Raw genomic sequence first — 23,811 nt, forward strand, 5'->3', positions numbered from 1 at the left:
TAATATGTCTAAGTTCACAAGACACCCAGAGACTGAGCCAGCACATAGATGGGCCCTCCATGTCAATGTATTCTCATAGCACCTTGGCTACCTCTACCTATCATCCCTCTGGGCTTTCATGGAGGCACGAGGGATTCACATTCCAAATTGTGTTATTCCATGTTCACATCTTGAGGAATGTCAATCAATAATTGTTACAGGAATAATATCCCTTTTCATATGAATAGTGTGAATAGCAATATCACCCTACTCCTGGAATGGGCACTGTGAATTATGTTTTTTGTGTATTATCCTATTTGCATATATCATAATTATGAGGCAGTCCATTACTACTTCCATTTTACAGATAGAGAGACCAAAGCTCAGAGAATCACTTTTACTCTTCCTAAGTCATATGTCGAGAAAGTGACAAAATTAGAATTTGAAATATTTCTAACTCCCAATCCCATCCCTCCATTATTGGATTCCAATGTAATGCTAGAAAGACAAGGGTGAATAGGATCCAGTTCTTGACCTTTAGAATATAGATTCAATTATTTTGAAAATTGTATTAAGGTGTTTGGACAAAATATGCAGACAATTGTAAAAAATAAGAACGACTTTAAGGCTACTGAAATAGAAAGGAAAAATAGAATTCAACTCAGAATATAACAAAAACAAGGGGGTATTTATACCCAAATGTAGGGAGAGTGGGTGGAAAATTACTGAGAGAAACTTTAGTATTAATGATTAGGGAAAAGAAACTTGATTGGATATCAGGGTTGAGGAAAGAGGAGCTTGGGTAGGGAGACTCTAGCAGGATTCTTTGCTAAAGCTGAGAAAAACAGGCCAAGGAGAATCTCTAGTTGAAAACAAGGCTCTGAGAAGCCTAACCTTGTCATAAAACATACACAGAGTTGAGGCACAAATCTTAATGGTACAGCTTGATTGATTTTTGCATATGGAACCACCATTAGATTAAATCAAGACATAAAATATTCACTGCAGCCCAAATGTCTTCTTATTCTCCTTCCCAGTTATTTTCTCTCTCAAGGTAACCACTAGTCTAACCTCCACCACCATCAATTAATTTGGCCTATTCTTTAATTTCATTTGTTTATATTCATACAATATGTCCTCTGTGTGTCTCACTATTTGGCAGTTTAATTTTTCCTATATCAGGCATGGTTGTTTTTACAAGAGATTCATCTATTTTTACCTAAGTCAAAATTATTGAAATAAATTTTAATTTCCTCCTCTTTGGTTCTTGATCAGTCTTATTCTAGGGGTACATCAACTTTGATAATATTTTTCAAGAACCAAATTTTGACTACTGTATGTCTTGCTTTTGTTTCAACATTTATTCATGCTCTTAAGCATTACCCTATTGCTGCCTTTCATTCAAAGCAAAATATAGTGCAAATTAAGTCATCCAAATTAATAAATAGAGGAATGAAGTCTGCCTAATGTGGAAGTTGTGGTAAGTTTTACAGTTTTTGCATGGCATAGGGAACTGAAACAGTGGATTAAAGAGAAACCACCAAGCTTTAGGATTTCACAAGCAGAATCCCTTTTCAAATATAAGTTAGAACAATTTTATAAGTGCCTACACACAGGACTCCATTACCAGAGAGAAGTACCTTAAAATGTACAGTGGTCAGGACAGGGCTGGTGGCACTTTCTCCAGGGCTCACCTTCACAGCAGCCCAAGTAGTTCCAAGGTCTCATTTCTATTTGTGTTGTCTCAGCTCCCAAAAGCTTCTACTTTTTTATAAACTTTTGACAACCTGAGGCAGCTTCCAGACACTGCCATCCTGCAGTTCACACCATTTCTGGAGGTACAGATGACAGGTTTTGCTAGTGCTGTGATTATAAGTTGCAAAGCTATTGAGTCACCTCCTCCAAAATCTGTGTTCCCACATGCAAGCCCTGTTACTTTTTGCCATGATTTAGTAGAAGGCAAACTTTATCAGCAATGTACATGTCATGTTGTAGGAGAAATGACTGCATTTTTGAAAGAGACAGATGCAAAGAGTCTTCAGCGTCAACAGAGTAGGGATATACTACTATCAGGAGGAGGAAGTATGTTGTGGAAGACGTGGCAACTGAGCAAGGGCTTGAAGGATCTGACAAAAACTGTTAGCAGTGAAAGTGGAATAGTGCCCTCACCAGGGAAGGAAGAGCGTGAGCAAAGTTTGAAGAAGGAAACCATCAGTAAGTATTGAAATAAAAATTCTATAAAAGACCCTTAACATATATGTGATGCTAAGGTTAATAAAACAAAAAAAAATTTATTTTGGATTTAAGGTTTTCATTTTACTTATCTGAACTGATAATTTACTTAAGAACTTGATTGCTAAATATTTAAAGAAAAAGTGGGCATAAAAAAAACAAATTAGCAGGTATTTTTTTGTGTATGTTTGTGTATAAGTTTTCTGTGGCTACAAATACTGAAAATGCCATTCACATTCTTTTATCTACAGCATGCTGTATGATAGATTTTTTTTTTTTACATTTTAAGTATTTTATTTATAAAATGCTGAAAGAGAGCAATTTTCAGTGGTACAGGAGTCACATTGACTTGACTTGTGTCTATGTGGTTTATAATTCTTCACTAAAATGAATCAAAATATTTGATGGAAGGTTTTACAGGGAAATGACATTCCACACTCCTGGTTTCCATGATGAGTGATTATTCCTAAGAAACTCCTGGACTTTTTCAGTCCAGTTGGGGCTAAGTGTCTTATTTATTGATACATTTGGAAGGAATCCATTGGGAGCCTGGCCCCCACGGGAGCCTGAATATGTGCTTCTCCCTGAGCAACCCAATGGGCTGGAGGAGTCTGCCAACCCTGGGGTTCTGTGAAAATGGTCTTTCTATTTCTCACATCAAACTTCATCTCTTATTTAACCTGAATCAATAATAACGGTTATTCTTTGTTTCTCCATTTGTTCAGAACTCAAGCTAGAAAGAATAATATTTAGGAAGGAAATATTCTCAAAAACTACAGTGTTGGTTCTACTCTCAATATTGCTGACTCATTCTGAGAATTTTAAAGTTAAGAAGGGTTTTAAGAGTAAAACATGGCCTTGAGTGATTTCTATAGTAAAGAGGAAAATTACAACATTCAAAGACCCCTCTCTTACTGTACAAATAAGAGATTCTGATATATCTGAGCTGATGGAAAACAAAGTGCCTATTTAATAAGCAATGATACACATGACAGTGGCACTAACACTTATTGGAATTCCCTTTATATTAATATTTAATTTGTAGAGTGACTTTATATGTATTATCTCATGTAAGCCTCTGTGGATTATAAAAAGCAAATAATGGAATCTCTGCTTTTCAAATGGGGTATTGAGATAGTGGATTAGAGGAAGGCTGTTTTCAGTTGATCCATAAATCAGGATTCAAGAAATGGGATTCCTGCTTCTTAGTAATGTGTTGGAAATCTCTAGGAACACTTCAAGCTCACAGGGTAGAAACTCTGCTGCTGAAATACACCCAGTCCAAAGAAAGTATACATTGCTGAACACAAAACTTAACGACACTCAAACCTCAGTTACACTTTAATACAAAGAATAGAAGAGGCAAAACCCCCAACAAGGCCCCAAGTAGGAATAGCTGTAGGGGAGGAGTCTTAGGTCTCACTCATGGACATCTACTTCTGTAGCAAAAACAGATAGAATGAGCACAAAGTCTGTGGATAACACACCTATGAAGGGTCTCAATCTAGATCACTCTAGGACTCTTTGGCAAGAGAATGCTGTGCCCTTAAAGCCTCATACATAAGCGTGGAAGAGAAGTTTATCCCAACATGTGCATAAAATCCAACATAGGAATATAAGAATTATGAAAAAGCAAGGTAACACAAGGCCTTCTAAAGTTCATAATTCATCAGCAACTACAGAGATTTTGAAATGGATGAAATACAAGATAAAGAATTCAAATTATTATAACAAATAATTGCTGAATTCTAAGGAAACATATAAAAACAATTGTATGCATTAAGCAAGTCAGTAGAGGACAAGTAAGGAGAGGAAATACTGGAAATGAAATACACAATAAATCAAATAAAATGTCCAGTTGAATGTTTCTCTGATAGAGTAGGCTACACTGGACAGAATCTCAGAACTGGAAGACAAAGTCACTGACCTTGAGCATTCAGACAGTATTAAAGAAAAGAAAATAATTAACTATGATCAGAATAAACAAGAACTTTGGGACAACATTAAAATACCCAGTTAAGAATCATTGGAATTGAAAAGGGTTGTGAGATATAGGCTTTTGGAATGGACAACTTCTTCAGGGAAATTACTAAAAAGTTCCCAAACCTTTGGAATATAGGCAATATCAAAAAAGAACATCCCCATGACAAATTATAATTAAAATGCCTAAAATACAGAACAAAGGAAGAATTTTAATAACCTCAAGATAAAAATGTCAGATCACATTTAGAGGAATTCCAAGGAATTACTTTAAATTCCTCAACACAAACTCTAAAATCCAGTGGACTTAGAATCATGTGTTCCCAGTCCTGAAAGAAAAATAATTGTCGGGGCTGGCATTGTGGCTCAGCGGTAGAGCACTCGCCTAGCATGGGCGGGACCCAGGTTCGATCCTCAGCACCACATAAAAATAAAGGCATTGTATTGAAAAAAAAAAGAAAAAGAAAAAGAAAAATAATTGTCAACCAACTTCTCTATATTCACAAAATCTATCCTTCAGAATAAAATTAGCAATAAAAACCTTCCAAGAGAAGCAGAAGCTCAAATAATTCATAGAAATTAAGTTAAAACAACAGAAAATACTTAAATTCACACAGAGAAAATAAAAAACAAAACCTTATGACTAACACATTACTAAGTCTCCTTTGAACAGCAGCTAAGCAAATGAGAAACAAGATCAAATTAAACATTAGAAAGAAATTGGAAATAAATTGAAATGACAGGAATTAATATCACTCTATGATAACATTTAATGTAAATGGTATCAATTCTGCAATTAAAAGACATAAATTGGCAGAATGAATTAAAAAACAAGATCCAACTATACGTTGCCAAGAGACTCACGGAAAGGCAAAGATAGCCACAGGCTGAAAGTGAAAGGATGAAAATTTATATACCATTCCAGTGGAGCCAGAAAACAATCAGGAGAAAATACACTCATCTGTGAAAAAGTAGATTTTAAGCTAAAATTAATCAGAAGAGACAAAGAAGTTCACTTCATACTGGTAAAGGGAACAATCAAAAAATATATAATTATAGTAAATATTTATGCCCCAAATGTTGGTGCACCTAATCACATAAAATGGACACTATACAAATTAGAATATAATAATACTGGGTCATTTCAACATACCTCTTTCATCCAGATGTAAACTCAGTAAAGACTCTTTTGAGCTTAAAAATTATTATAAATCCAGTGGACTTAACAGATATCTATAGAATATTTCATAAAACACAGGCAAATACACTTTCTTCTCAGTGACTCATGGAAACTCCTCCAAAATGAGTCATATTTTAGGCCACAAAGCAACTCTTAGAAAATAAAAAAAGATATAATTTCTTATATCTTATAAGAGTAAAATGAAATGAAATTAGAAATCAGCCAAAAGAGACTCTATAGAAATATAAACACCAGACCTTAAATTATACTACAGCACTATAGTAACAAAAACAGCATAGTATTGGCACTAAAATGGGCAAGAAGACCAATGGAACAGAATAGAAGACACAGATAGAAACCCTCATAAATACAGTTACCTTATACTAGACAAAGTTCCAGAAACACACCCTGGAGAAGGGATAACCTCTTCAACAAATGATGCTGGTAAAACTAGAAATCCATATGTAATAGAATGAAAGTTAATCCTTACCTCCATGCAGGAAAAAAAATCAACTCTAAGTGGATCAAAGACCTAGGTATTAGACCAGAAACTCCGCACCTACTAGAACAAAATGTGGCAAAACATTTCAACATATTGGCACAGGAACTGAATTCCTGAACAAGACACGTAAAGTACAAGAAATAAAATAAAAATTCAATAAATGAAATGGCATCAAATTATGATGTTTCTTCATAGCAAAAGAAAGAATCAGGTCGGGAACAATGGCACACACCTGTAATTAAGCTAAAATTAATCAGAAGAGACAAAGAAGTTCACTTCATACTGGTAAAGGGAACAATCAGTTGGCTGGGGAGGCTGAGGCAGGAGCATCATGAGTTCAAAACCAGCCTCAGCAACTTAGCAAGGCCCTAAGCAATTAAGCTAGATCCTGTATCTAAATAAAATTTAAGAGGGGTAAGGATGTGGCTCAGTGAAAGAAAGAAAAAGAAACAAGCAAGAGAATTAAGAATGTGAGGAGAGAATCTACACAATGGGAGAAAATCTTATCCATCTACATCTCATATAGAGTGTTATTTCCAGAATATACAAAGAACTACAAAAGCTTACTACTACTACTACTACTACTACTACTACTACTACTACTAATAATAATAATAATAATAATAAATAATAATAATAAAAATCCAATCAATAAATAAGGAAGGTAATTGAACAGACCCTTCTAAAAAGAAGAAATACAAATGATCAACAAATATATGAAAAAGTGTTCAACATCTCTAGCAATCAGAGAAATGCAAATTAAAACTACACTGAGATTCCATAGAACTCCAGCCAGAATGGCAGTTACCAAGAATACATGTAACAGCAAATGTTGGCAAGGATGTGAGAAAAAGGGAGCTCTCAAACATTGGTGGTGGGATTGCAAATTGGTACAACCACTCTGGAAAGCAGTACAGAGATTCCTCAAAAAACTGGAACATAACCACCATTTGACCCAGTTTTCTCACATCAATGTTTATAGCAGTACAATAGTTTAGCTATTAAACCAACCTGGATGTCCATTACAGATGAATGGATAGAGAAATTGTGGTATATATACATGATGGAATATTACTGAGAACTAAAGAAGAGTGACTTTGTGATGTTTTCCAGTACATGGGTGGATCTTAAGAATATCATGCTAAGTGAAATAAGCCAATCCCCAAACCCAAAGGCCAAAAGTTTTCACTGATGTATGGAAACTAAACCACAATAAAGAGAGGAGGGGCAGTTAGAGAAGAGAAGTTCAGTAGATTAGACAAAGAGGAATAAAAGAAAGGGAGGGGAATAGGAAAGACAGTAGAATAAATTCAACATAATTTTCCTGTGTATGCATATTAAATTACCTAATTGAACCATACCATCGTGCCTACCCACAAGAAATGGGGTTCCAATTAGAATAAGATATAGCCTATGCTTGTATAATTTTATCAAAATCAATTCTACTGTTATGTCTAACCAGTAAGAACCAATAAAATAAAATTTAAGAAGAGGAATATAAAAACATGGAAATTGAACAATACACTTTTGAATGATGAATGAATGACAGAACAAATCAGGAGAAATTTAAAAATTCTTAGAATCAAACAAAAATAGAGATATGACATACCAAAATTATTTCTGGACTATGAAGATGTTTCTAAGAGGAGTGTTTATAGCTATAAGTGCCTACATAAGAAAATCAGAAAAATTCGGAGTAAACAACTTGATGCATCTCGAGGTCCTTGAGAAACAAGAACAAACAAATTTCATAACAAGCAGAAAGAAGGTAAAAAGTAAAATTTAGAATAAAACAAACAGTACAAAGGATCAATGAAACAATGAGTTGATGCTTTCAAAAGATAACTGAGATTGATAGGCCCATAGCCAAATTAATCAAAAGAAAAATGGAAAAGAAAAAATTGGAATGAAAAAGGAGAAATCATTACAAACATCACAGAGATTCATTAGGGACTATTTTGGGATGTATATTCTAATAAATTGGAAAACCTAGAGAAAATGGATACATTTCTTGACATACATGGCCTGTCAAAATTAAACCAATGGGACATAGAAAACTTTATCAGACTAATAATTAGCAATGAAATAGAAGTAGTTATAGAAAGCCTTCCAACAACAACAACAACAAAGCTCAGGATCAGATGGATTCTCAGCTGAATTCTGCCAGACCTTTAAAGAAGAACTAATGCCAATTCTCCTTAATTTATTCTCTGAAATGAAAAGGGATGGAACACTTCCAAATGCATTCTATTAAGCCAGTATTATACTCACATCAAAACTAGATAAGGACATTCAAGGAAATAAAACTACAGACCAATATCCCAGATGAACTTACAGGCAAAATTCCTAAATAAAGTATTAGCAAATGATATTGTAGAAAAAATATAGTAGAGAAAATCCAGGCTTATAACAAAAGGTGCAGGGGAAACTTGTCATCCACATGTAGAAGAGTGATAGCAAATGATAGTCAATATAAAGATTACACATCATAGCCAGGTTGGCCTTATCTCAGGATGCAAGAATGGTTTAATATACACACAAAACAATAATTGTAATTCATCATATAAGTAGAATTAAGGACAAAAATCATTTAGTCATCTCAATGACACAGAGAAAGCTTTTTAAAAAATTCAGCATGCACTCATGACAAAAAACACTGAAGAAACTAGTAATAAAGGGAACCTACCTCAACATCATAAAGGTTATACACAACCAACCCCAAACCAACATCATAGTAAATGGGGAAAAGCTGAAAATATTTCCTTTAAAATCTGGAACAAGACAAGGATCCCCACTTTCAATACTCCTGTTCAGTAGTACTATAAACTTTAGCTAGATCAATTAGGCAAGAGAAGGAAATGAAAGGGAATAAAAATAGGAAAGGAAGAAGTCAAATTATCATTGTTTGCAGATGATGTGATCCTATACTTAGAAGATCCAAAAAGCTCCATCAGAAGACTGCTAGAGTTAATAAATTCAGCAAAGGAGCAGGCTACAAAATTGACATACAAAAATCAACAGGGTTCCTGTACATTCATAATGAATCTGCTGAGAACAAAAATCAGGAAAAGAATTCCATTCATAATACCCTCAAAAAAAAATTCTAGGAATAGACCTAACCAAGGAGGCGAAAAACTTCTACAATAAAAACTATAGAACACTGAAGAAAGAAATTGAGGAAGACACAGGAAGATGGAATGGACTCCCATACTCACGGATATGCAGAATTAATATTGTTAAAATGTCCATGACATCAAAAGCAATATACAGATTCAGTGTAATCCCCATTGAATTACCAAGGACATTCTTTACAGAACAAGAAAAAAATGTCCTAAAATTTATTTGGAAGAAAGACCTAGAACATCCAAAGTAATTCTAAGCCAAAAAAGTAATGTTGGAGGCATCACAATACTTGTCTTCAAATTATACTACAGAGTTGTAATAAAAAAATGTCATGGTTCTGATATAAAAACAGACACATAGACCAATGGTAGAGAATAGAAGACACAGAGACAAAACCTCAGAGATAGCCATAATCTTTGACAAAGGTGCCAAAAAATGTAGTAGAGAAAAATCCAGGCTTTATAACAAAAGGTGCAGGGAAAACTTGTCATCCATATGTAGCAAAGTGAGACTAGATTCTTATTTCTCAACCTGAACCAATGTCAACTCAAAATGAACCAAAGACCTACGAATTAGACCACAAACTATACAACTCATAGAAGAAACAGAGTCAACATTCCAACATATAGGTGCGGGCAATATCTTTCTCAATAGAACTCCTATAGTTCAGAAAATAATGCCAATAGTCAATAAATTGAATAGCATCATATTAAGAAGATGCAACAAAGGAAATAAGAATGTGAAGAAAGAACCTACAGAACAGGAGAAAACCTTTGCTTGCTGCTCTCCTGATAAAGGATTAATATTCAGAACATACAAAGAACTCAAAAAAGTTAATACAAGAAAGCCCAATTGATAATGGGAAAATGAACTAAATAGACACTTCTCAAAAGGAGAATTACAAGTGGCCGACAAATATATGAAAAAAATGTTCACTGTCATTAAAAATTAGGGAAAGGAATTTTTAAAAAAAAAAAAGTACACTGAAATTTCATCCCACTCCAGTTAGAATGGCAGCCATCAAGAATACAAATAATAATAATAAATGTTAGAAAGGGCTAACGAAGAGAAGAAGAGAGAAAACTCAAATCACTAACATACGGGATGAAAAAGGCAATATCACAACAGACACTACAGAAATACAGAAGATAATTAGAAAGTATTTTGAAACCCTATATTCTAATAAAATAGAAGACAGTGAAAACATCGATAAATTTCTTAAGTCATATGAGCTGCCCAGATTGAGTCAGGAAGACACACACAATTTAAACAGACCAATAACAAAGGAAGAAATAGAAGAAGCCATCAAAAGACTACCCACCTAAAAAAGCCCTGGACCAGATGGGTATACAGCGGAGTTTTACAAAACCTTCAAAGAAGAATTAATACCAATACTTTTCAAGCTATTTCAAGAAACAGAAAAAGAAGGAGCTCTTCCAAATTCATTCTATGAGGCCAACATCACCCTGATCCCAAAACCAGACAAAGACACTTCAAAGAAAGAAAACTACAGACCAATATCTCTAATGAACATAGATGCAAAAATTCTCAATAAAATCCTGGCGAATCGAATACAAAAGCATATCAAAAAAATTGTGCACCATGATCAAGTAGGATTCATCCCTGGGATGCAAGGTTGGTTCAATATACGGAAATCAATAAATATTATTCACCACATCAATAGACTTAAAGATAAGAACCATATGATTGTCTCGATAGATGCAGAAAAAGCATTCGACAAAGTACAGCATCCTTTTATGTTCAAAACACTAGAAAAACTGGGGATAACAGGAACTTACCTCAACATTGTAAAAGCTATATATGCTAAGCCTCAGGCTAGCATCATTCTAAATGGAGAAAAACTGAAGGCATTCCCTCTAAAATCTGGAACAAGACAGGGATGCCCTCTCTCACCACTTCTATTTAATTTAGTCCTTGAAATACTAGCCAGAGCAATTAGACAGACAAAAGAAATTAAAGGCATAAAAATAGGAAAAGAAGAACTTAAAATATCACTATTTGCGGACGATATGATCCTATACTTAGAAGACCCAAAGGGTCTACAAAGAAACTACTAGAACTAATAAATGAATTCAGCAAAGTGGCAGGATATAAAATCAACACGCATAAATCAAAGGCATTCCTGTATATCAGTAACAAAACTTCTGAAATGGAAATGAGGAAAACCACCCCATTCACAATATCCTCAAAAAAAATAAAATACTTGGGAATCAACCTAACAAAAGAGGTGAAAGATTTATACAATGAAAACTACAGAACCCTAAAGAGAGAGATAGAAGAAGATCTTAGAAGATGGAAAAATGTACCCTGTTCATGGATAGGCAGAACCAACATCATCAAAATGGCGATATTACCCAAAGTTCTCTACAGGTTCAACGCAATGCCAATCAAAATCCCAACGGCATTTCTGGTAGAAATAGATAAAGCAATCATGAAATTCATATGGAAAAACAAAAGACCCAGAATAGCAAAAGCAATTCTAAGTAGGAAGTGTGAATTGGGAGGTATAGCGATACCAGATTTCAAACTGTACTACAGAGCAATAGTAACAAAAACAGCATGGTACTGGTACCAAAACAGGCAGGTGGATCAATGGTACAGAATAGAGGACACAGAGACCAATCCACAAAATTACAACTTTCTTATATTTGATAAAGGCGCTAAAAGCATGCAATGGAGAAAGGATAGCATCTTCAACAAATGGTGCTGGGAAAACTGGAAATCCATATGCAACAAAATGAAGCTGAACCCCTTTCTCTCGCCATGCACAAAAGTAAATTCAAAATGGATCAAGGACCTAGATATCAAATCAGAGACTCTGCACCTGACAGAAGAAAAAGTTGGCTCCGATCTACACATTGTGGGGTCGGGCTCCAAATTCCTTAATAGGACGCCCATAGCACAAAAGTTAATAACTAGGATCAACAAATGGGACTTACTCAAACTAAAAAGTTTTTTCTCAGCAAGAGAAACAATAAGAGAGGTAAATAGGGAACCTACATCCTGGGAACAAATCTTTACTCCTCACACTTCAGATAGAGCCCTAATATCCAGAATATACAAAGAACTCAAAAAATTAAACAACAAGATAACAAACAACCCTATCAACAAATGGGCGAAGGACCTGAACAGACACTTCTCAGAGGAGGACATACAATCTATCAATAAGTACATGAAAAAATGCTCACCATCTCTAGCAGTCAGAGAAATGCAAATCAAAACCACCCTAAGATACCATCTCACTCCAGTAAGATTGGCAGCCATTATGAAGTCAAGCAACAATAAGTGCTGGTGAGGATGTGGGGAAAAGGGTACACTTGTACATTGCTGGTGGAACTGCAAACTGGTGCGGCCAATATGGAAAGCAGTATGGAGATTCCTAGGAAAGCTGGGAATGGAACCACCATTTGACCCAGCTATCGCCCTTCTCGGCCTATTCTCTGAGGACCTTAAAAGAGCATACTATAGGGATACTGCCACATCAATGATCATGGCAGCACAATTCACAATAGCTAGACTTTGGAATCAACCCAGATGCCCTTCAATAGATGAATGGATTAAAAAACTGTGGCATTTATACACAATGGAGTATTACGCAGCACTAAAAAATGACAAAATCATGGATTTTGCAGGGAAATGGATGGCATTAGAGCAGATTATGCTAAGTGAAGCTAGCCAATCCTTAAAAAACAAATGCCAAATGTCTTCTTTGATATAAAGAGAGCAACTAAGATCAGAACAGGGAAGAAGAGTATGAGGAAAAGATTAACATTAAACAGAGACGAGTGGGGGGAGAGAAAGGGAGAGAGAAGGGAAACTATGGAAATGGAAGGAGACCCTCATTGTTACACAAAATTGTGAGGGGAAAGGGGAAAAAAAAAACAAGGGAGAGAATTAAACAACAGCAGATGGGGTAGAGAGGGAAGATGAGAGGGAAGGGGAGGGGGGATAGTAGGGGATAGGAAAGGTAGCAGAATACAACAGTCACTAATATGGTATTATGTAAAAATGTGGATGTGTAACCGATGTGATTCTGCAACTTGTATTTGGGGTAAAAAATGGGAGTTCATAACCCACTTGAATCAAATGTATGGAAGATGATATGTCATGAGCTTTGTAATGTTTTGAACAACCAATTAAAAAAAAATTCATAAAAAAAAAAACAAATAACATACAGGCTAGGCACCATTGGAAAAGTAGTTGCACATAGGTAAAATGTAGCATAATTTGTTTTTTAAATATAACCATGAAATAAAACACATAACTTTGCAAAAAAAAATGTTAGAAAGGATGTGAAGAAAAAGGAACACTTCTATACTGTTAATGGGACTATAAATTAATACAACTGCTATGGAAATCAGCATGTCTGTTCCTCAGAAGAGTAGGAATAGAACCACCATATGACCCAGCTGTAGCACTCCTCAGTATTTACCCTAAAGAATTAAAGCCATCATACTATGGTGACACAGGCATACTAACATTTATAGCAGCACAATTCACAATAGCCAAACTATGGAATCAGCAAAGGTATCCGACATTGGATGAACAGATAAAGAAATGTGGTATATACACTCAATGAAGTTTTATTCAGCCATAAAGAAAAATAAAATTATGTCATTTGAAGGAAAATAGATGAAACTTGTGAACATTTCTTTAGGCAAAATAAGATATTCAGGGGTTGTACATTTTCTTTCATATTTGGAAGCTAAAAAGGAAAGAGGAAAATAAAGGTGGGTGAGTGGTCTCATAAAAATTGAAGTGAGACTAATACAATAGAAAAAAGGGACCCTGGATAGATAGATACAATAGAGAAAAGGAAGTAGGGAGAGAAGAAGCAAACAAAATAGCATTGAAAGTCCTAGCCAAAGCAAACAATCCATGAAGAAAAAAACAATGCACGATATCCAAATTGGAAAAAAAAGTCAAATTGTCACCTTTGCTCATGACAAAACATATATATAGAAAACCTGAAAGATTTCACCAGGAAATTAGAACAAATAAATTATTAGAACAAATAAATAAATTAGCCAAAATTGCAGAATACAAAATCAATATAGAAAAATTAATGCTAAGAGTGAATTATATGAAATAAAAACCAAGAAATCAATTCCATTTATAATAGCTACAAAAATAAAATAAAGTACCAAAGAATACATTGAACCAGAGGTAAAAGGTACCTACAATAGGGAGTATTAAACATTGATAAAATAAATTGAAGAAGACCTACCAAATGGAAAGACATTCCATGTCCAAGGACTAAAGTATGTTAAAAAAGTACATTCTACACAAAGAAATCTAGATTCAATGCAATCCCTATCAAAATAACAATGGTGTTCTTCACAGAACTATATAAAACAATCCTAAATTTTGTTTAGAATTACAAAAAATAACAATCTTGATCAAAAAGAAAAAAGGAGACATTAGGCTTACTGATTTCAAAATAACTACAATGCTGCAATAATCAAAACAGCATAGTATTGGCATAAAAGCAGGCACATAGACCAATGGAGCAGAATAAAGAGACTAGAAGTAAACCCAAACATCTACAGCCAACTACATTTCAATAAAATTGCTAAGATCACACATTGGAGAAAGGATATTCTTTTCAATAAATGTTGCTGAGAAAATTTGGTATTCACATACAGAAGAATCAAACTATATTTCTGTATCTGATAAGTCATGAAAATCAACTCAAAATTAAAGACTTACAAATAAAGCCTGAAACTCATGAATCTTCTAGAAGAAAACATAAGAGAAGTACTTTAAAATATTGAAATTGGTAAGGATATTTTAGAGAAGACTTCAGAAGCACAAAAAAGGCAAAAATGCACAAATGTCATTATATTAAGTTTTATTACATCAAAAAATGAAATTACATAAAGTTACATAAAGTGAATTGATAAAGGATAAAGGTCCTCTTCACATCAAAGGAAATAATTCTAAAAGTAAAGAGATTATCTGAAACCAAACATCTGAAAAGGAATTAATATCCAGAACATATAAGGAACTCAAAATCTAAATAGCAAATAAAAACAAAATGATAACAAACACCAAACAATCCAACTAGAAAATTAGCAGTAGAATTAAATAGACATTTCTCAAAAAACGACATACAAATGGCCCACAAGTATGTGTAAAAAATGCTCAACATCACTAATGATCAGGAAAATGCAAATTAAAGCTGCATTGAAATATCACCTTGCTTCCATAGAAGTGTTTTTTTTTTCAAAAAGTAAAAAAAAGTTTGTGAGGATATGGAGAAAAGGGAACACTAGTAGAAATGTAAATTAATACAGCCATTATGGAAAACATTATGGCGGTCCTCAAAAAAAAAAAAAAAAAAAAAATATATATATATATATATATATATATATATAATCACCATGTGATTCAGCAATCCTATTAATGTACATATAGTCAAAGGAAATACAATTGGAATGTCAGAGAGACATATGCACTCCATGTTTATTACAACACTCTTTATAATATCCAAGAAATGGAAATAATTTAAATGTCTAACAACTGATGGATGGATAAAGGAAATCTGGTACAGAATGCTGTTCAGCCATAAAAATGAACGAACTATTAACATTTGCAACAACATGGATAGAATTCAAAATTATGTAAAGTGAAATAAGCTGGTAATAGAAAAACAAATATTGCATGATCTCACTCATATAAGGAATATTAAAAAGCTGATCTCATGGAAGTTGAAAGTAGAATGGTACTTAACAGAGGCAAAGGAGTATGGGGGTAGGAAGAATGAGTACCAAGTTATAGATAGGCATTTTGATTTGTTTAGCACAGTAGGGTGAGCAGAGATAACAATAATGAACTGTAATATCCAAAAAAGAAGAACCTATATTGAAAGCTTTGTCATAAGAATTATAAATATTTGAGGAAATAGACATGTTTTACCCTATTTAAACATTGTACAATATATACATATATAAAAATATCACATGTACCCCATTAACATGTCCTAGCCACTCCAATAAAAAAGGAAATAAAAAATAGGCTGTCCAAAAGAAATAAAAGTCTCTTTATTCACAAATGATATGATTTTGTAGAAAATCTGTAATTGTTGACAAAAACCTACAACAGCTACAACAAACCTCAGGGAATTAATAAGTGGTTATAGCAAGATTTCAATATGCTTTGCTAATACATAAATATCAGTAACTCACCTACATATCAGCAATGAATAGGTAAATCTTGAAATTAAAAACACAATACCATTTACATTAGTACTCTCAACAATAATAATCTAACAGGGTATATACAAATATACATATGAATAAAACTGCAGAACTCTGATGAAAGAAATCAAAGAACAGAATAAATGGAGTGATATTCTGTGTTTATGGATAAAATGACTCAATATTATCAAGATGTCAATTCTGATTGAATTGAATTATAAATTCAATGTAATCCCAATCAAAATCCCAGCAAGTTATTTTGTGGATATCAACAAATTGATTCTGATATTTACTTGGATAGGCAAAAGATTCAAAAAGGCAATTGCTACATCGAAGAAGAAGAAAGTTGGAGAATTGACACTTCTCAACTTCAAGTTTTACTATGAAGATACAATAATGGAGACAGTGTGATACTGGCAACAGAGCAGAGAAATAGATGCATGTAACAGAATAGAGAGACCCAAGTGAATGTAACTGCTGTGGTGTGAATGCCCTCTCTAAAACTCCTGTTGAAATTTGATTACCATTTTCACAGTGTTAAAAGGTGGGCCTTTGATAGGTAACAATTAGGCCACGAGAGTGCCATCCTCATCAATGGATTAATGTCATTATTATTGTGGAAATGGGTCAGTTATTATGTGAGCAGCGGATTCTTGGTGAAAAAGTATGAATTTGACCCAATCTCCTCTCTCTGTCTCACAGGTACTTCCTTGCCCTTCCACTATGTTATGATGCAGCACAAAGGTCCTAGCCAGATGCTGGAGCCATGCTCTTGGGCTTCCCAGACTCTAGAACTGTGAGCCAAATGAACTAAATTTTTTTAAATTACACAGTCATTTGGATTCTGTTATAGCAGCAGAAAATGAATTAAGATGATAGTCAGCTGATCTTTGACAATAAAACAAAGGCAATGATGACAAGAGAGTTTTTTCAATAAATGGTGCTGGAACAACTCCATATCCATTTGCAAAAGAATGAGTCTAGAAAAAGATTTTATAATCCTTCACAGAAATTAACACAACATGGATCACAGATCTAAATGTAAAACGTAAAACTCCTAGGAGATAATACAGAAGAAAATCTAAATGGTCTGGTGTTTGGTGATAACAGAGGCACAATTTATGAAAAAATTGATAAGGTGAACTTCTTAAAATTAAAAACTTCAGCTCTACAAGAAACTCGATGGAGAGAATTCAAAAATAAGTCACAGACTTAGAGAAAATATTTTCAAAAGATATATCTGATAAAAGACTACTTAATAAAATATACATAGAATCCTTAAAAATCAACAATAACAAAACAAACAACAGGACTTCAACATGAGCTAAAGACCTTAACAGATGAGACACCTCACTAAAGAAGATGGATGGCAAAAAAAAAAAAAAAAAAAACAGATGAAAAGATGCTCTACTTAGGTCATTATGTAAATGAAGGAAGTACTTCCACATACCTATTAGAATGACCAAAATCTAGAACACTAATAATGCCAAGTACTAGTGAGGATTTGGAGCAATAGGAACTCTCATTTATTGCTGGTAGGATAAAAAAAAAATGTCAAAACCACTTTGGAAGACAGTTTTGTGGTGGTTTCTTACAAAACTAAACATTCTTACCATACCATACAGCAATTGCATTCCTTGGTATCCACCCAAAGAAGCTGAAAACGTATTCACACACAAAAAAAAAAAACAAAAAAACTACATATGGTTGTTTACTGCGCAGTTTTATTCATAAGATCCACAATTTGGAAACAACCAAGATGACCTCCATAGGGAGATTGATGAACTGTGGTTCATCTAGGAAATGGAGTCTTATTCAGCCACAAAAAGAAACGGTCTGTCAAACTGGAAAAGAGATGGAGGAAACTTAGTGATGTATTACTTAGCGAAAGAAGCCAATCTAAAAAGACTATAAACACTGTTGCAACTACATGGTCTTCTGCAAAACGCAAAACAATAAAAGGAGGAAAAATAAAAGCAGTGGGTGCCAGGGTTAGGGGTGTAGTGAAAGAACAGGTGGAGCATGGAGGATTTTGCAGGAAGAGAAACTACTTTGTATAAAACTGTGATGGTGAATACATGTCACAATAAAATTATCCAAATCTATACAATATACAAAACCAGAAATGAATCCTAATGCAAACTATGAACTTTGGGAGATACTGTTCAATAAAAGCTACCAATATAGAGACAAAGGAAAATTCATGGTTGCCTGGAGCTAATGATGAAAGTTGAGGCTGAATGCAAAAGGGCACAAGAGGTCTCATTAAAATCATGGAAATGTTTTAAAACTGCCTTTTGGTCATACAACTAGGTACTCAAAATGGATTGAATTATCTCCTTAAAATGGGTTAATGTTATTGTATGCAAATTTTGTTTTATAAAAACAAAAGTTTTTTAAAAAGATTTAATGGTCCGGAGAGACCAGAAGAGTAGTACCTACAGAATCTAAAGCCTTAAATCCATGGGTCTACTGTAGTAAAATTTTAGCTGCTGTTAATTTTTCAGTATTTATCTTTTATGTATTACTTATGGTAAGTTTCTAGAAGGCTGGATAATGTCTTAAACATTTATATCTCAACTCCCATAGTGCTTGGTATAGTTTTCACACATTGCTTAAGCTCTTTAAAGTTTGGGTCATTCTGTAACTTAAAGTAAGGCTTATGGTCTCTTCTCTCATTTAAATGCAATTAGAAAACACGTGTTACTCTTCTAATGGAGTACATTAATCTTTTTATCTCCTTTATTTCAATACTGGGGATAAATATAAAATATCATTATGCATATTTCTGATAAAACCTTAATAAATGTCAAGTCAAATTGGTGTCTATTTTTTTAACAGAAAATATTATTTTCAATTAAATTGAGAGATAGCAACAATTTAGTTCTTTATGAGTTATTGAAAACCCACGTCTTGTCAGGTGCGGTGGCACATGCCTGTAAACTCAGCAGCTTGGGAGGCTTAGGCAAGAGGACCACAATGTAGAGGCTATCCTTAGCAACTTAGCAAGGCTCCAAGTGAGTTAGTGAGATCCTGCCTTAAAAACAAAAAATAAAAATAACCAATATGATTAAACAACATGTACACTCGGAAAAATGAGAAATTATATCCCATCTATGTATGATATATCAAAGTGCATAAATGCATTCTACTGTCATGTATAACTAATTAAAACAAATCTAAAAATTAAAAAGGTCAAAAAATAAAAAAGGGCTAGGAATGTGGCTCAGTGGTTAAGAACCCCTGGGTTTAATTCCTCCTTCAAAAAACTCCCACAAGACAAAAAAACAAACCTAGGTCTTCTTTTTTAAGCAGGGCAACAGTCAAGATCCCAAACAATTTTGGAAATATCTCCAGAACTCATTCAAAAAGCACTAGAATATGTGGACTTAAGTCAATATGTACGGTAAGTTTTAATAAACATTATTAATGCAGACAACTTTGTTATAGAATTTTGGATACATTGCCAATGGGCGGTTGTTAAGCAACTGAAATTTTGAAATTAAATGTTATTAGTAATTTAAAAAAATTTTTAGAACTATGTGGTTTTTCATATCAACTTTGGCAATCATTTTACGAATTCAATCACTAATGCATTTAAATGCTTTTTTGTAAAAACTTTAATTTGAGGCCGGATTAAGTCAAATTGAGCTACAGAAAATTCCCATCATACCTGCCACTATTATTCAATTACAGATTCAGTTTTCTTAAGAACCAGATAATCAGATTAATGGAGAGACAGTAACTCATGCATATTTGTAAATTTGGAAATATTAAAATTATTTAACTACATAAGCTCAAAAGAGGGAAAATCTACAAAATATTCATGTAGTTTTAAACAGTTCCACAATCACACAACAAATGATATATCCAAATTTACTGACATTTTCCAAAATATTTTCCTGAAATATCAGTGCTTCAGTAAATGGAGCATTTAAAAATTAATAGTTTATTTTTTTCTATCCCTAATGTTTGATTTGATTCAGACCACCACATTCTTGACACAATTTTAACTTATTTTTGAGTTTTAAAGTGTCTTCTACAGTGCCCGAAAGACATGGATTTGTTTTGTTGATTTTACATCAAGGAAAACAAATGATGAGGCTATGCTGCAAACAGAGGAGCTGAATCAGCTGCAAACAATGCAAAAGGCAGAAGAAATTCATCAGTTTCGGCAATACAGGAACAGAATGCTTAGTATTAGAGACGTAGATCAGGAAGAGCGGACTAAGTTAAAGGATGAAGTCCTGGACATGTATGGAGAAATGCGGGTGAGTTTCATGGGGAGCCGAATTAAGTATGTTAAAAGCAGAAGGGCGAAGTGAGCAGAGAGGTGGGGGAAACAGATAAGAGGGAAGTGGTCCTATGGTTATGTGGAGTGCTAGGGGTCATACGCCTGTGCACACATGGATCCCAGCTGACCCTCCTTTTGTAATATTCAAAAGCAATCAGAATCACATAATAACTGGGCTGGGGATGTAACTCAGTTTGTTGAATGCTTGCCTTGCATGCACAAAGCCCTGGGTTCAATCCCCAGCACCACACACACACACACACACCCACACACACACCCACACACAAAGAATCATACAATAACTGAATAGAAGGAAGTCTGACCCCTTCTCACTGTGTCTGTCCCCACCACCCTAGTCCAAACCATCATTGCTATCCATTCAGAGTCTGCTACGGTCCCCTATCTGGTATCCCTACTTCATCTTTGCCATCTCTAGGATGTGTTCTATGATCAGCAGTTGCTGATCCATTGTATATCATAATCAATTGATTATCTGATAATCTGTTACCTATGGTAACAAAACCCTCAACATGTCAGTGGTTTAACACAGGATTTGGTAAACACATTCCCTGTAAAGACCCAGACAGTAAACATTTTTTATAAATCAAAGGTAATACTTACATGAATGGGATCACCTATAAATAAAAGCAACTTTACTTAGAAAAACAAATTTTATTCTGTTTGTTCCCCAGGCTTTAGTTTACCAACCCTGGCATAAAACAATAAAAGTGCACATCAGGTGTTACTATTGCTCCACAGAAATGACACGTTATTTCCATTCACATTTTATTAATTAAAGGAAGTCCCATTGTGGTACACAGCTTCAAAGAAGGAACCAATCCTAATGGTTCCTGGATTTTGAAATTCTAGCATCAAGAACTGTGAGACACTAAGTTTCTGTTGTTCAAGCTACTCACCTTGTACTTTGTTATAGAAGCTCTAGAAAATCAGTACAGAAGTCAATACTACCAAGTACCTGGAAGAAAACTGGATGGTTTTGGCAAAGTATTTTTAAAATGGAGGTAGGCAAAACACAGACTTATGACCCCTAGAGCTCCACATAGCCATAGCCCAGGTCCCTCTTATCTTTCTGTTCTTACCATACAGAATTCGGCTTTCCATGCACAAGCCCCTCTGGGCCTTTGAACTTAACTACTTCTCCCTAGAAGGACTTTTCCCCAGAGAGCCAAATGGTTTACGTCTTCATTTTATGATCTGTCTTATCTATTACCACTTCATTAAAGGGACCTCACTAGGTACCCTTTCAAAATTAGCATTCTCAAAATTTGCATATTAACTGGGACAACTTTGAATTCAGACCCCATTCATTAAAGTGTAAGGTGCAAAATAAACACCCTAGTTTTGAGTGGAGCCATTTTAAGAGAAACATGATAGTAACATATTTCTTATCAAACAGGAGAAAACATGCCAATTATCAAGAGAATACTGACACAGATTAAATTTACTTTACACAAAACCTTAGTATGTCTCCCCACCCCCATTCTTGCTCTCTCTGTATATCATATGTCAAGGCTATCATCTTGTCTTTGGGCATTTGGCTTAGGGAATCCAATTTTATGATGGATGGTAGAGGCAGTACTTTCATCAGGCGCTTTGGGAAGTCTGTTCTGACAAGCAATTGGTCCCTATATCTTGACAAAATTGTACCCGTTGCAGAAACATGGAAAATTTCTTGAACAATTCAGAATGAAGAAAAGAGCAGGAATCTCTAGAAGGTTCTCTTGAGGCTAGTATCAGTTCATCAGTCCTTATTCTTTTATTACATCAGTTTTGGAATTGTAAGGAACAGCATGACCACTTCCTCACTAAGAGATCAAGGAGAAATCAGCAAAGGTGACTGAAAAGCAGCTAGTAAGACAGAAGAAAGGTGAAGTGTGGTGTCCTGAAAGCCAAGGGCAATCAGTTCATCCGGGAGGACAGCGTGTGGTTAAATATGAACAAAAGCAATAAAACACTCCTGCATTTAGCCGCCTGTTGGTGACCAGTGTCCTTGAGAAATGCAGTTTTGTAGAATGATGTGAGTAAAGGCCAACAAAGAAAATAAACTGTGGTATTTTTCGGAAGTTCTTCAAGTACAGCTCAGATACATGTTGTGAGAGCTAGAATACATGGGGGAATTAGCCATCTACTGAGCACAGTCACTCTATGAGCAACACTGGGCTGTTTTATATAGATATTACCTCAACTCATTTAAAGCAAATGGTTTCTTTACTAAAAATCCCTACATACTTTTTTTCTTTACCTTTCTCTTTATTTTTCTCCTACCAAAGCTTTTATTTATTATTTTGTTAAAATCTTATATTGCTGTCTCATGTTTGTTTATTGATAAACCTTGGAACCATGATTTTCATCTTCAATAATTTTCCTCAACCTTCTGTTGGCATAAGGAAGGATAAAGGTATTATACTCCTCTCCCCCACTTTGGCAATAAACCTTTATAAGTGGGACTGATTTGTTTGAGGCTTTATTTTGGAACAGGACTCCTTAGATGAAGCCAGACAGAAGATCTTCACCATCCGGGAGGAGTACAGAAACAAGTTGCTGGAAGCTGAGCACCTAAGATTGGAAGCTTTGGCTGCTCAGGAGGCAGCAATGCGGGCGGAGTCAGAGAAGAAGACCCCAGCTCCTGACACAAAGGGGAAGAAAGGAAAGAAGAAGTAACCAGGAGGTGCCCAGAACCACCCTTTTTCTGTAGAGAAGAAATATATCTAGTGATCTAGGACTTTGCCTGTTGATAAAGTATCAGGGTAATTGAAAATAGAAATTTCCCTATCTTACAAATTGTTCCTAATGTTAATGCGTTGGTATTAAAGTTAGTATTTGAATTGTTAGAGCTTAAAATGTTCTGATTCAGTAAATTGCTAACAAATCTGTAGATTGTAATAATATTCTATATATCTCATTCTGAATTGCCTACATTTCAAATTAGTAGTAAAACAAGATCAATCATAAATGAGTCAAGAGGACTATCTTTGAAAAATTCAACAATGAGAAAAAGAGCTATTGTCCTTAGAAGAAATGTTGTCTCCAATGTTAAGGATTTTAAAATATTAATAAATGTGTAATCAGAATTGTGCCTGTTTTCTTTTTGTTGTTGTTCATTTGTTTGTTAGGGTTTTTTTTAGTCAAATTTCAATAAATCTCCTTCATTGTGCAAAAACTAAAGTGGTTCAGTCCACCCAGAATGTTGGTTAGGACTAGAAGACTAACAAAAGTATGGTGACCTTGCACAAAGAATGTGGTTGCAAACAATCTTTCACCTATCAGAATCATACTTGTG

The 23,811-nt window shown here is 34.4% G+C and overlaps 1 protein-coding gene across 6 annotated transcripts in view; it reads left to right on the forward strand.

Annotated features, from left to right (window-relative positions):
- The window catches only part of Adgb (androglobin), a 170,528-nt gene extending 146,945 nt beyond the window's left edge, over nucleotides 1–23,583 (forward strand). For 3 of the 6 annotated variants that reach the window (XM_046427449.2, XM_046427451.2, XM_046427454.2), the window contains 4 exons: nucleotides 1,975–2,193; nucleotides 19,529–19,622; nucleotides 20,250–20,487; nucleotides 23,010–23,583. In XM_046427449.2, coding sequence (XP_046283405.1) covers nucleotides 1,975–2,193; nucleotides 19,529–19,622; nucleotides 20,250–20,487; nucleotides 23,010–23,192 — 734 coding nt within the window. In that variant the 3' untranslated portion in view covers nucleotides 23,193–23,583. The remainder of the gene's footprint in view (nucleotides 1–1,974; nucleotides 2,194–19,528; nucleotides 19,623–20,249; nucleotides 20,488–23,009) is intronic. The other 3 variants (XM_046427450.2, XM_046427452.2, XM_046427453.2) reach the window with 3 other exon arrangements.
- The last annotated feature ends 228 nt before the right edge of the window (nucleotides 23,584–23,811 follow it).

The sequence above is a fragment of the Marmota monax genome, unplaced genomic scaffold (assembly GCF_021218885.2).
Source record: "Marmota monax isolate L192 unplaced genomic scaffold, Marmota_monax_Labrador192_F-V1.1 WCK01_AAM20220418_F8-fsc00114, whole genome shotgun sequence".
NCBI lineage: Eukaryota > Metazoa > Chordata > Mammalia > Rodentia > Sciuridae > Marmota > Marmota monax.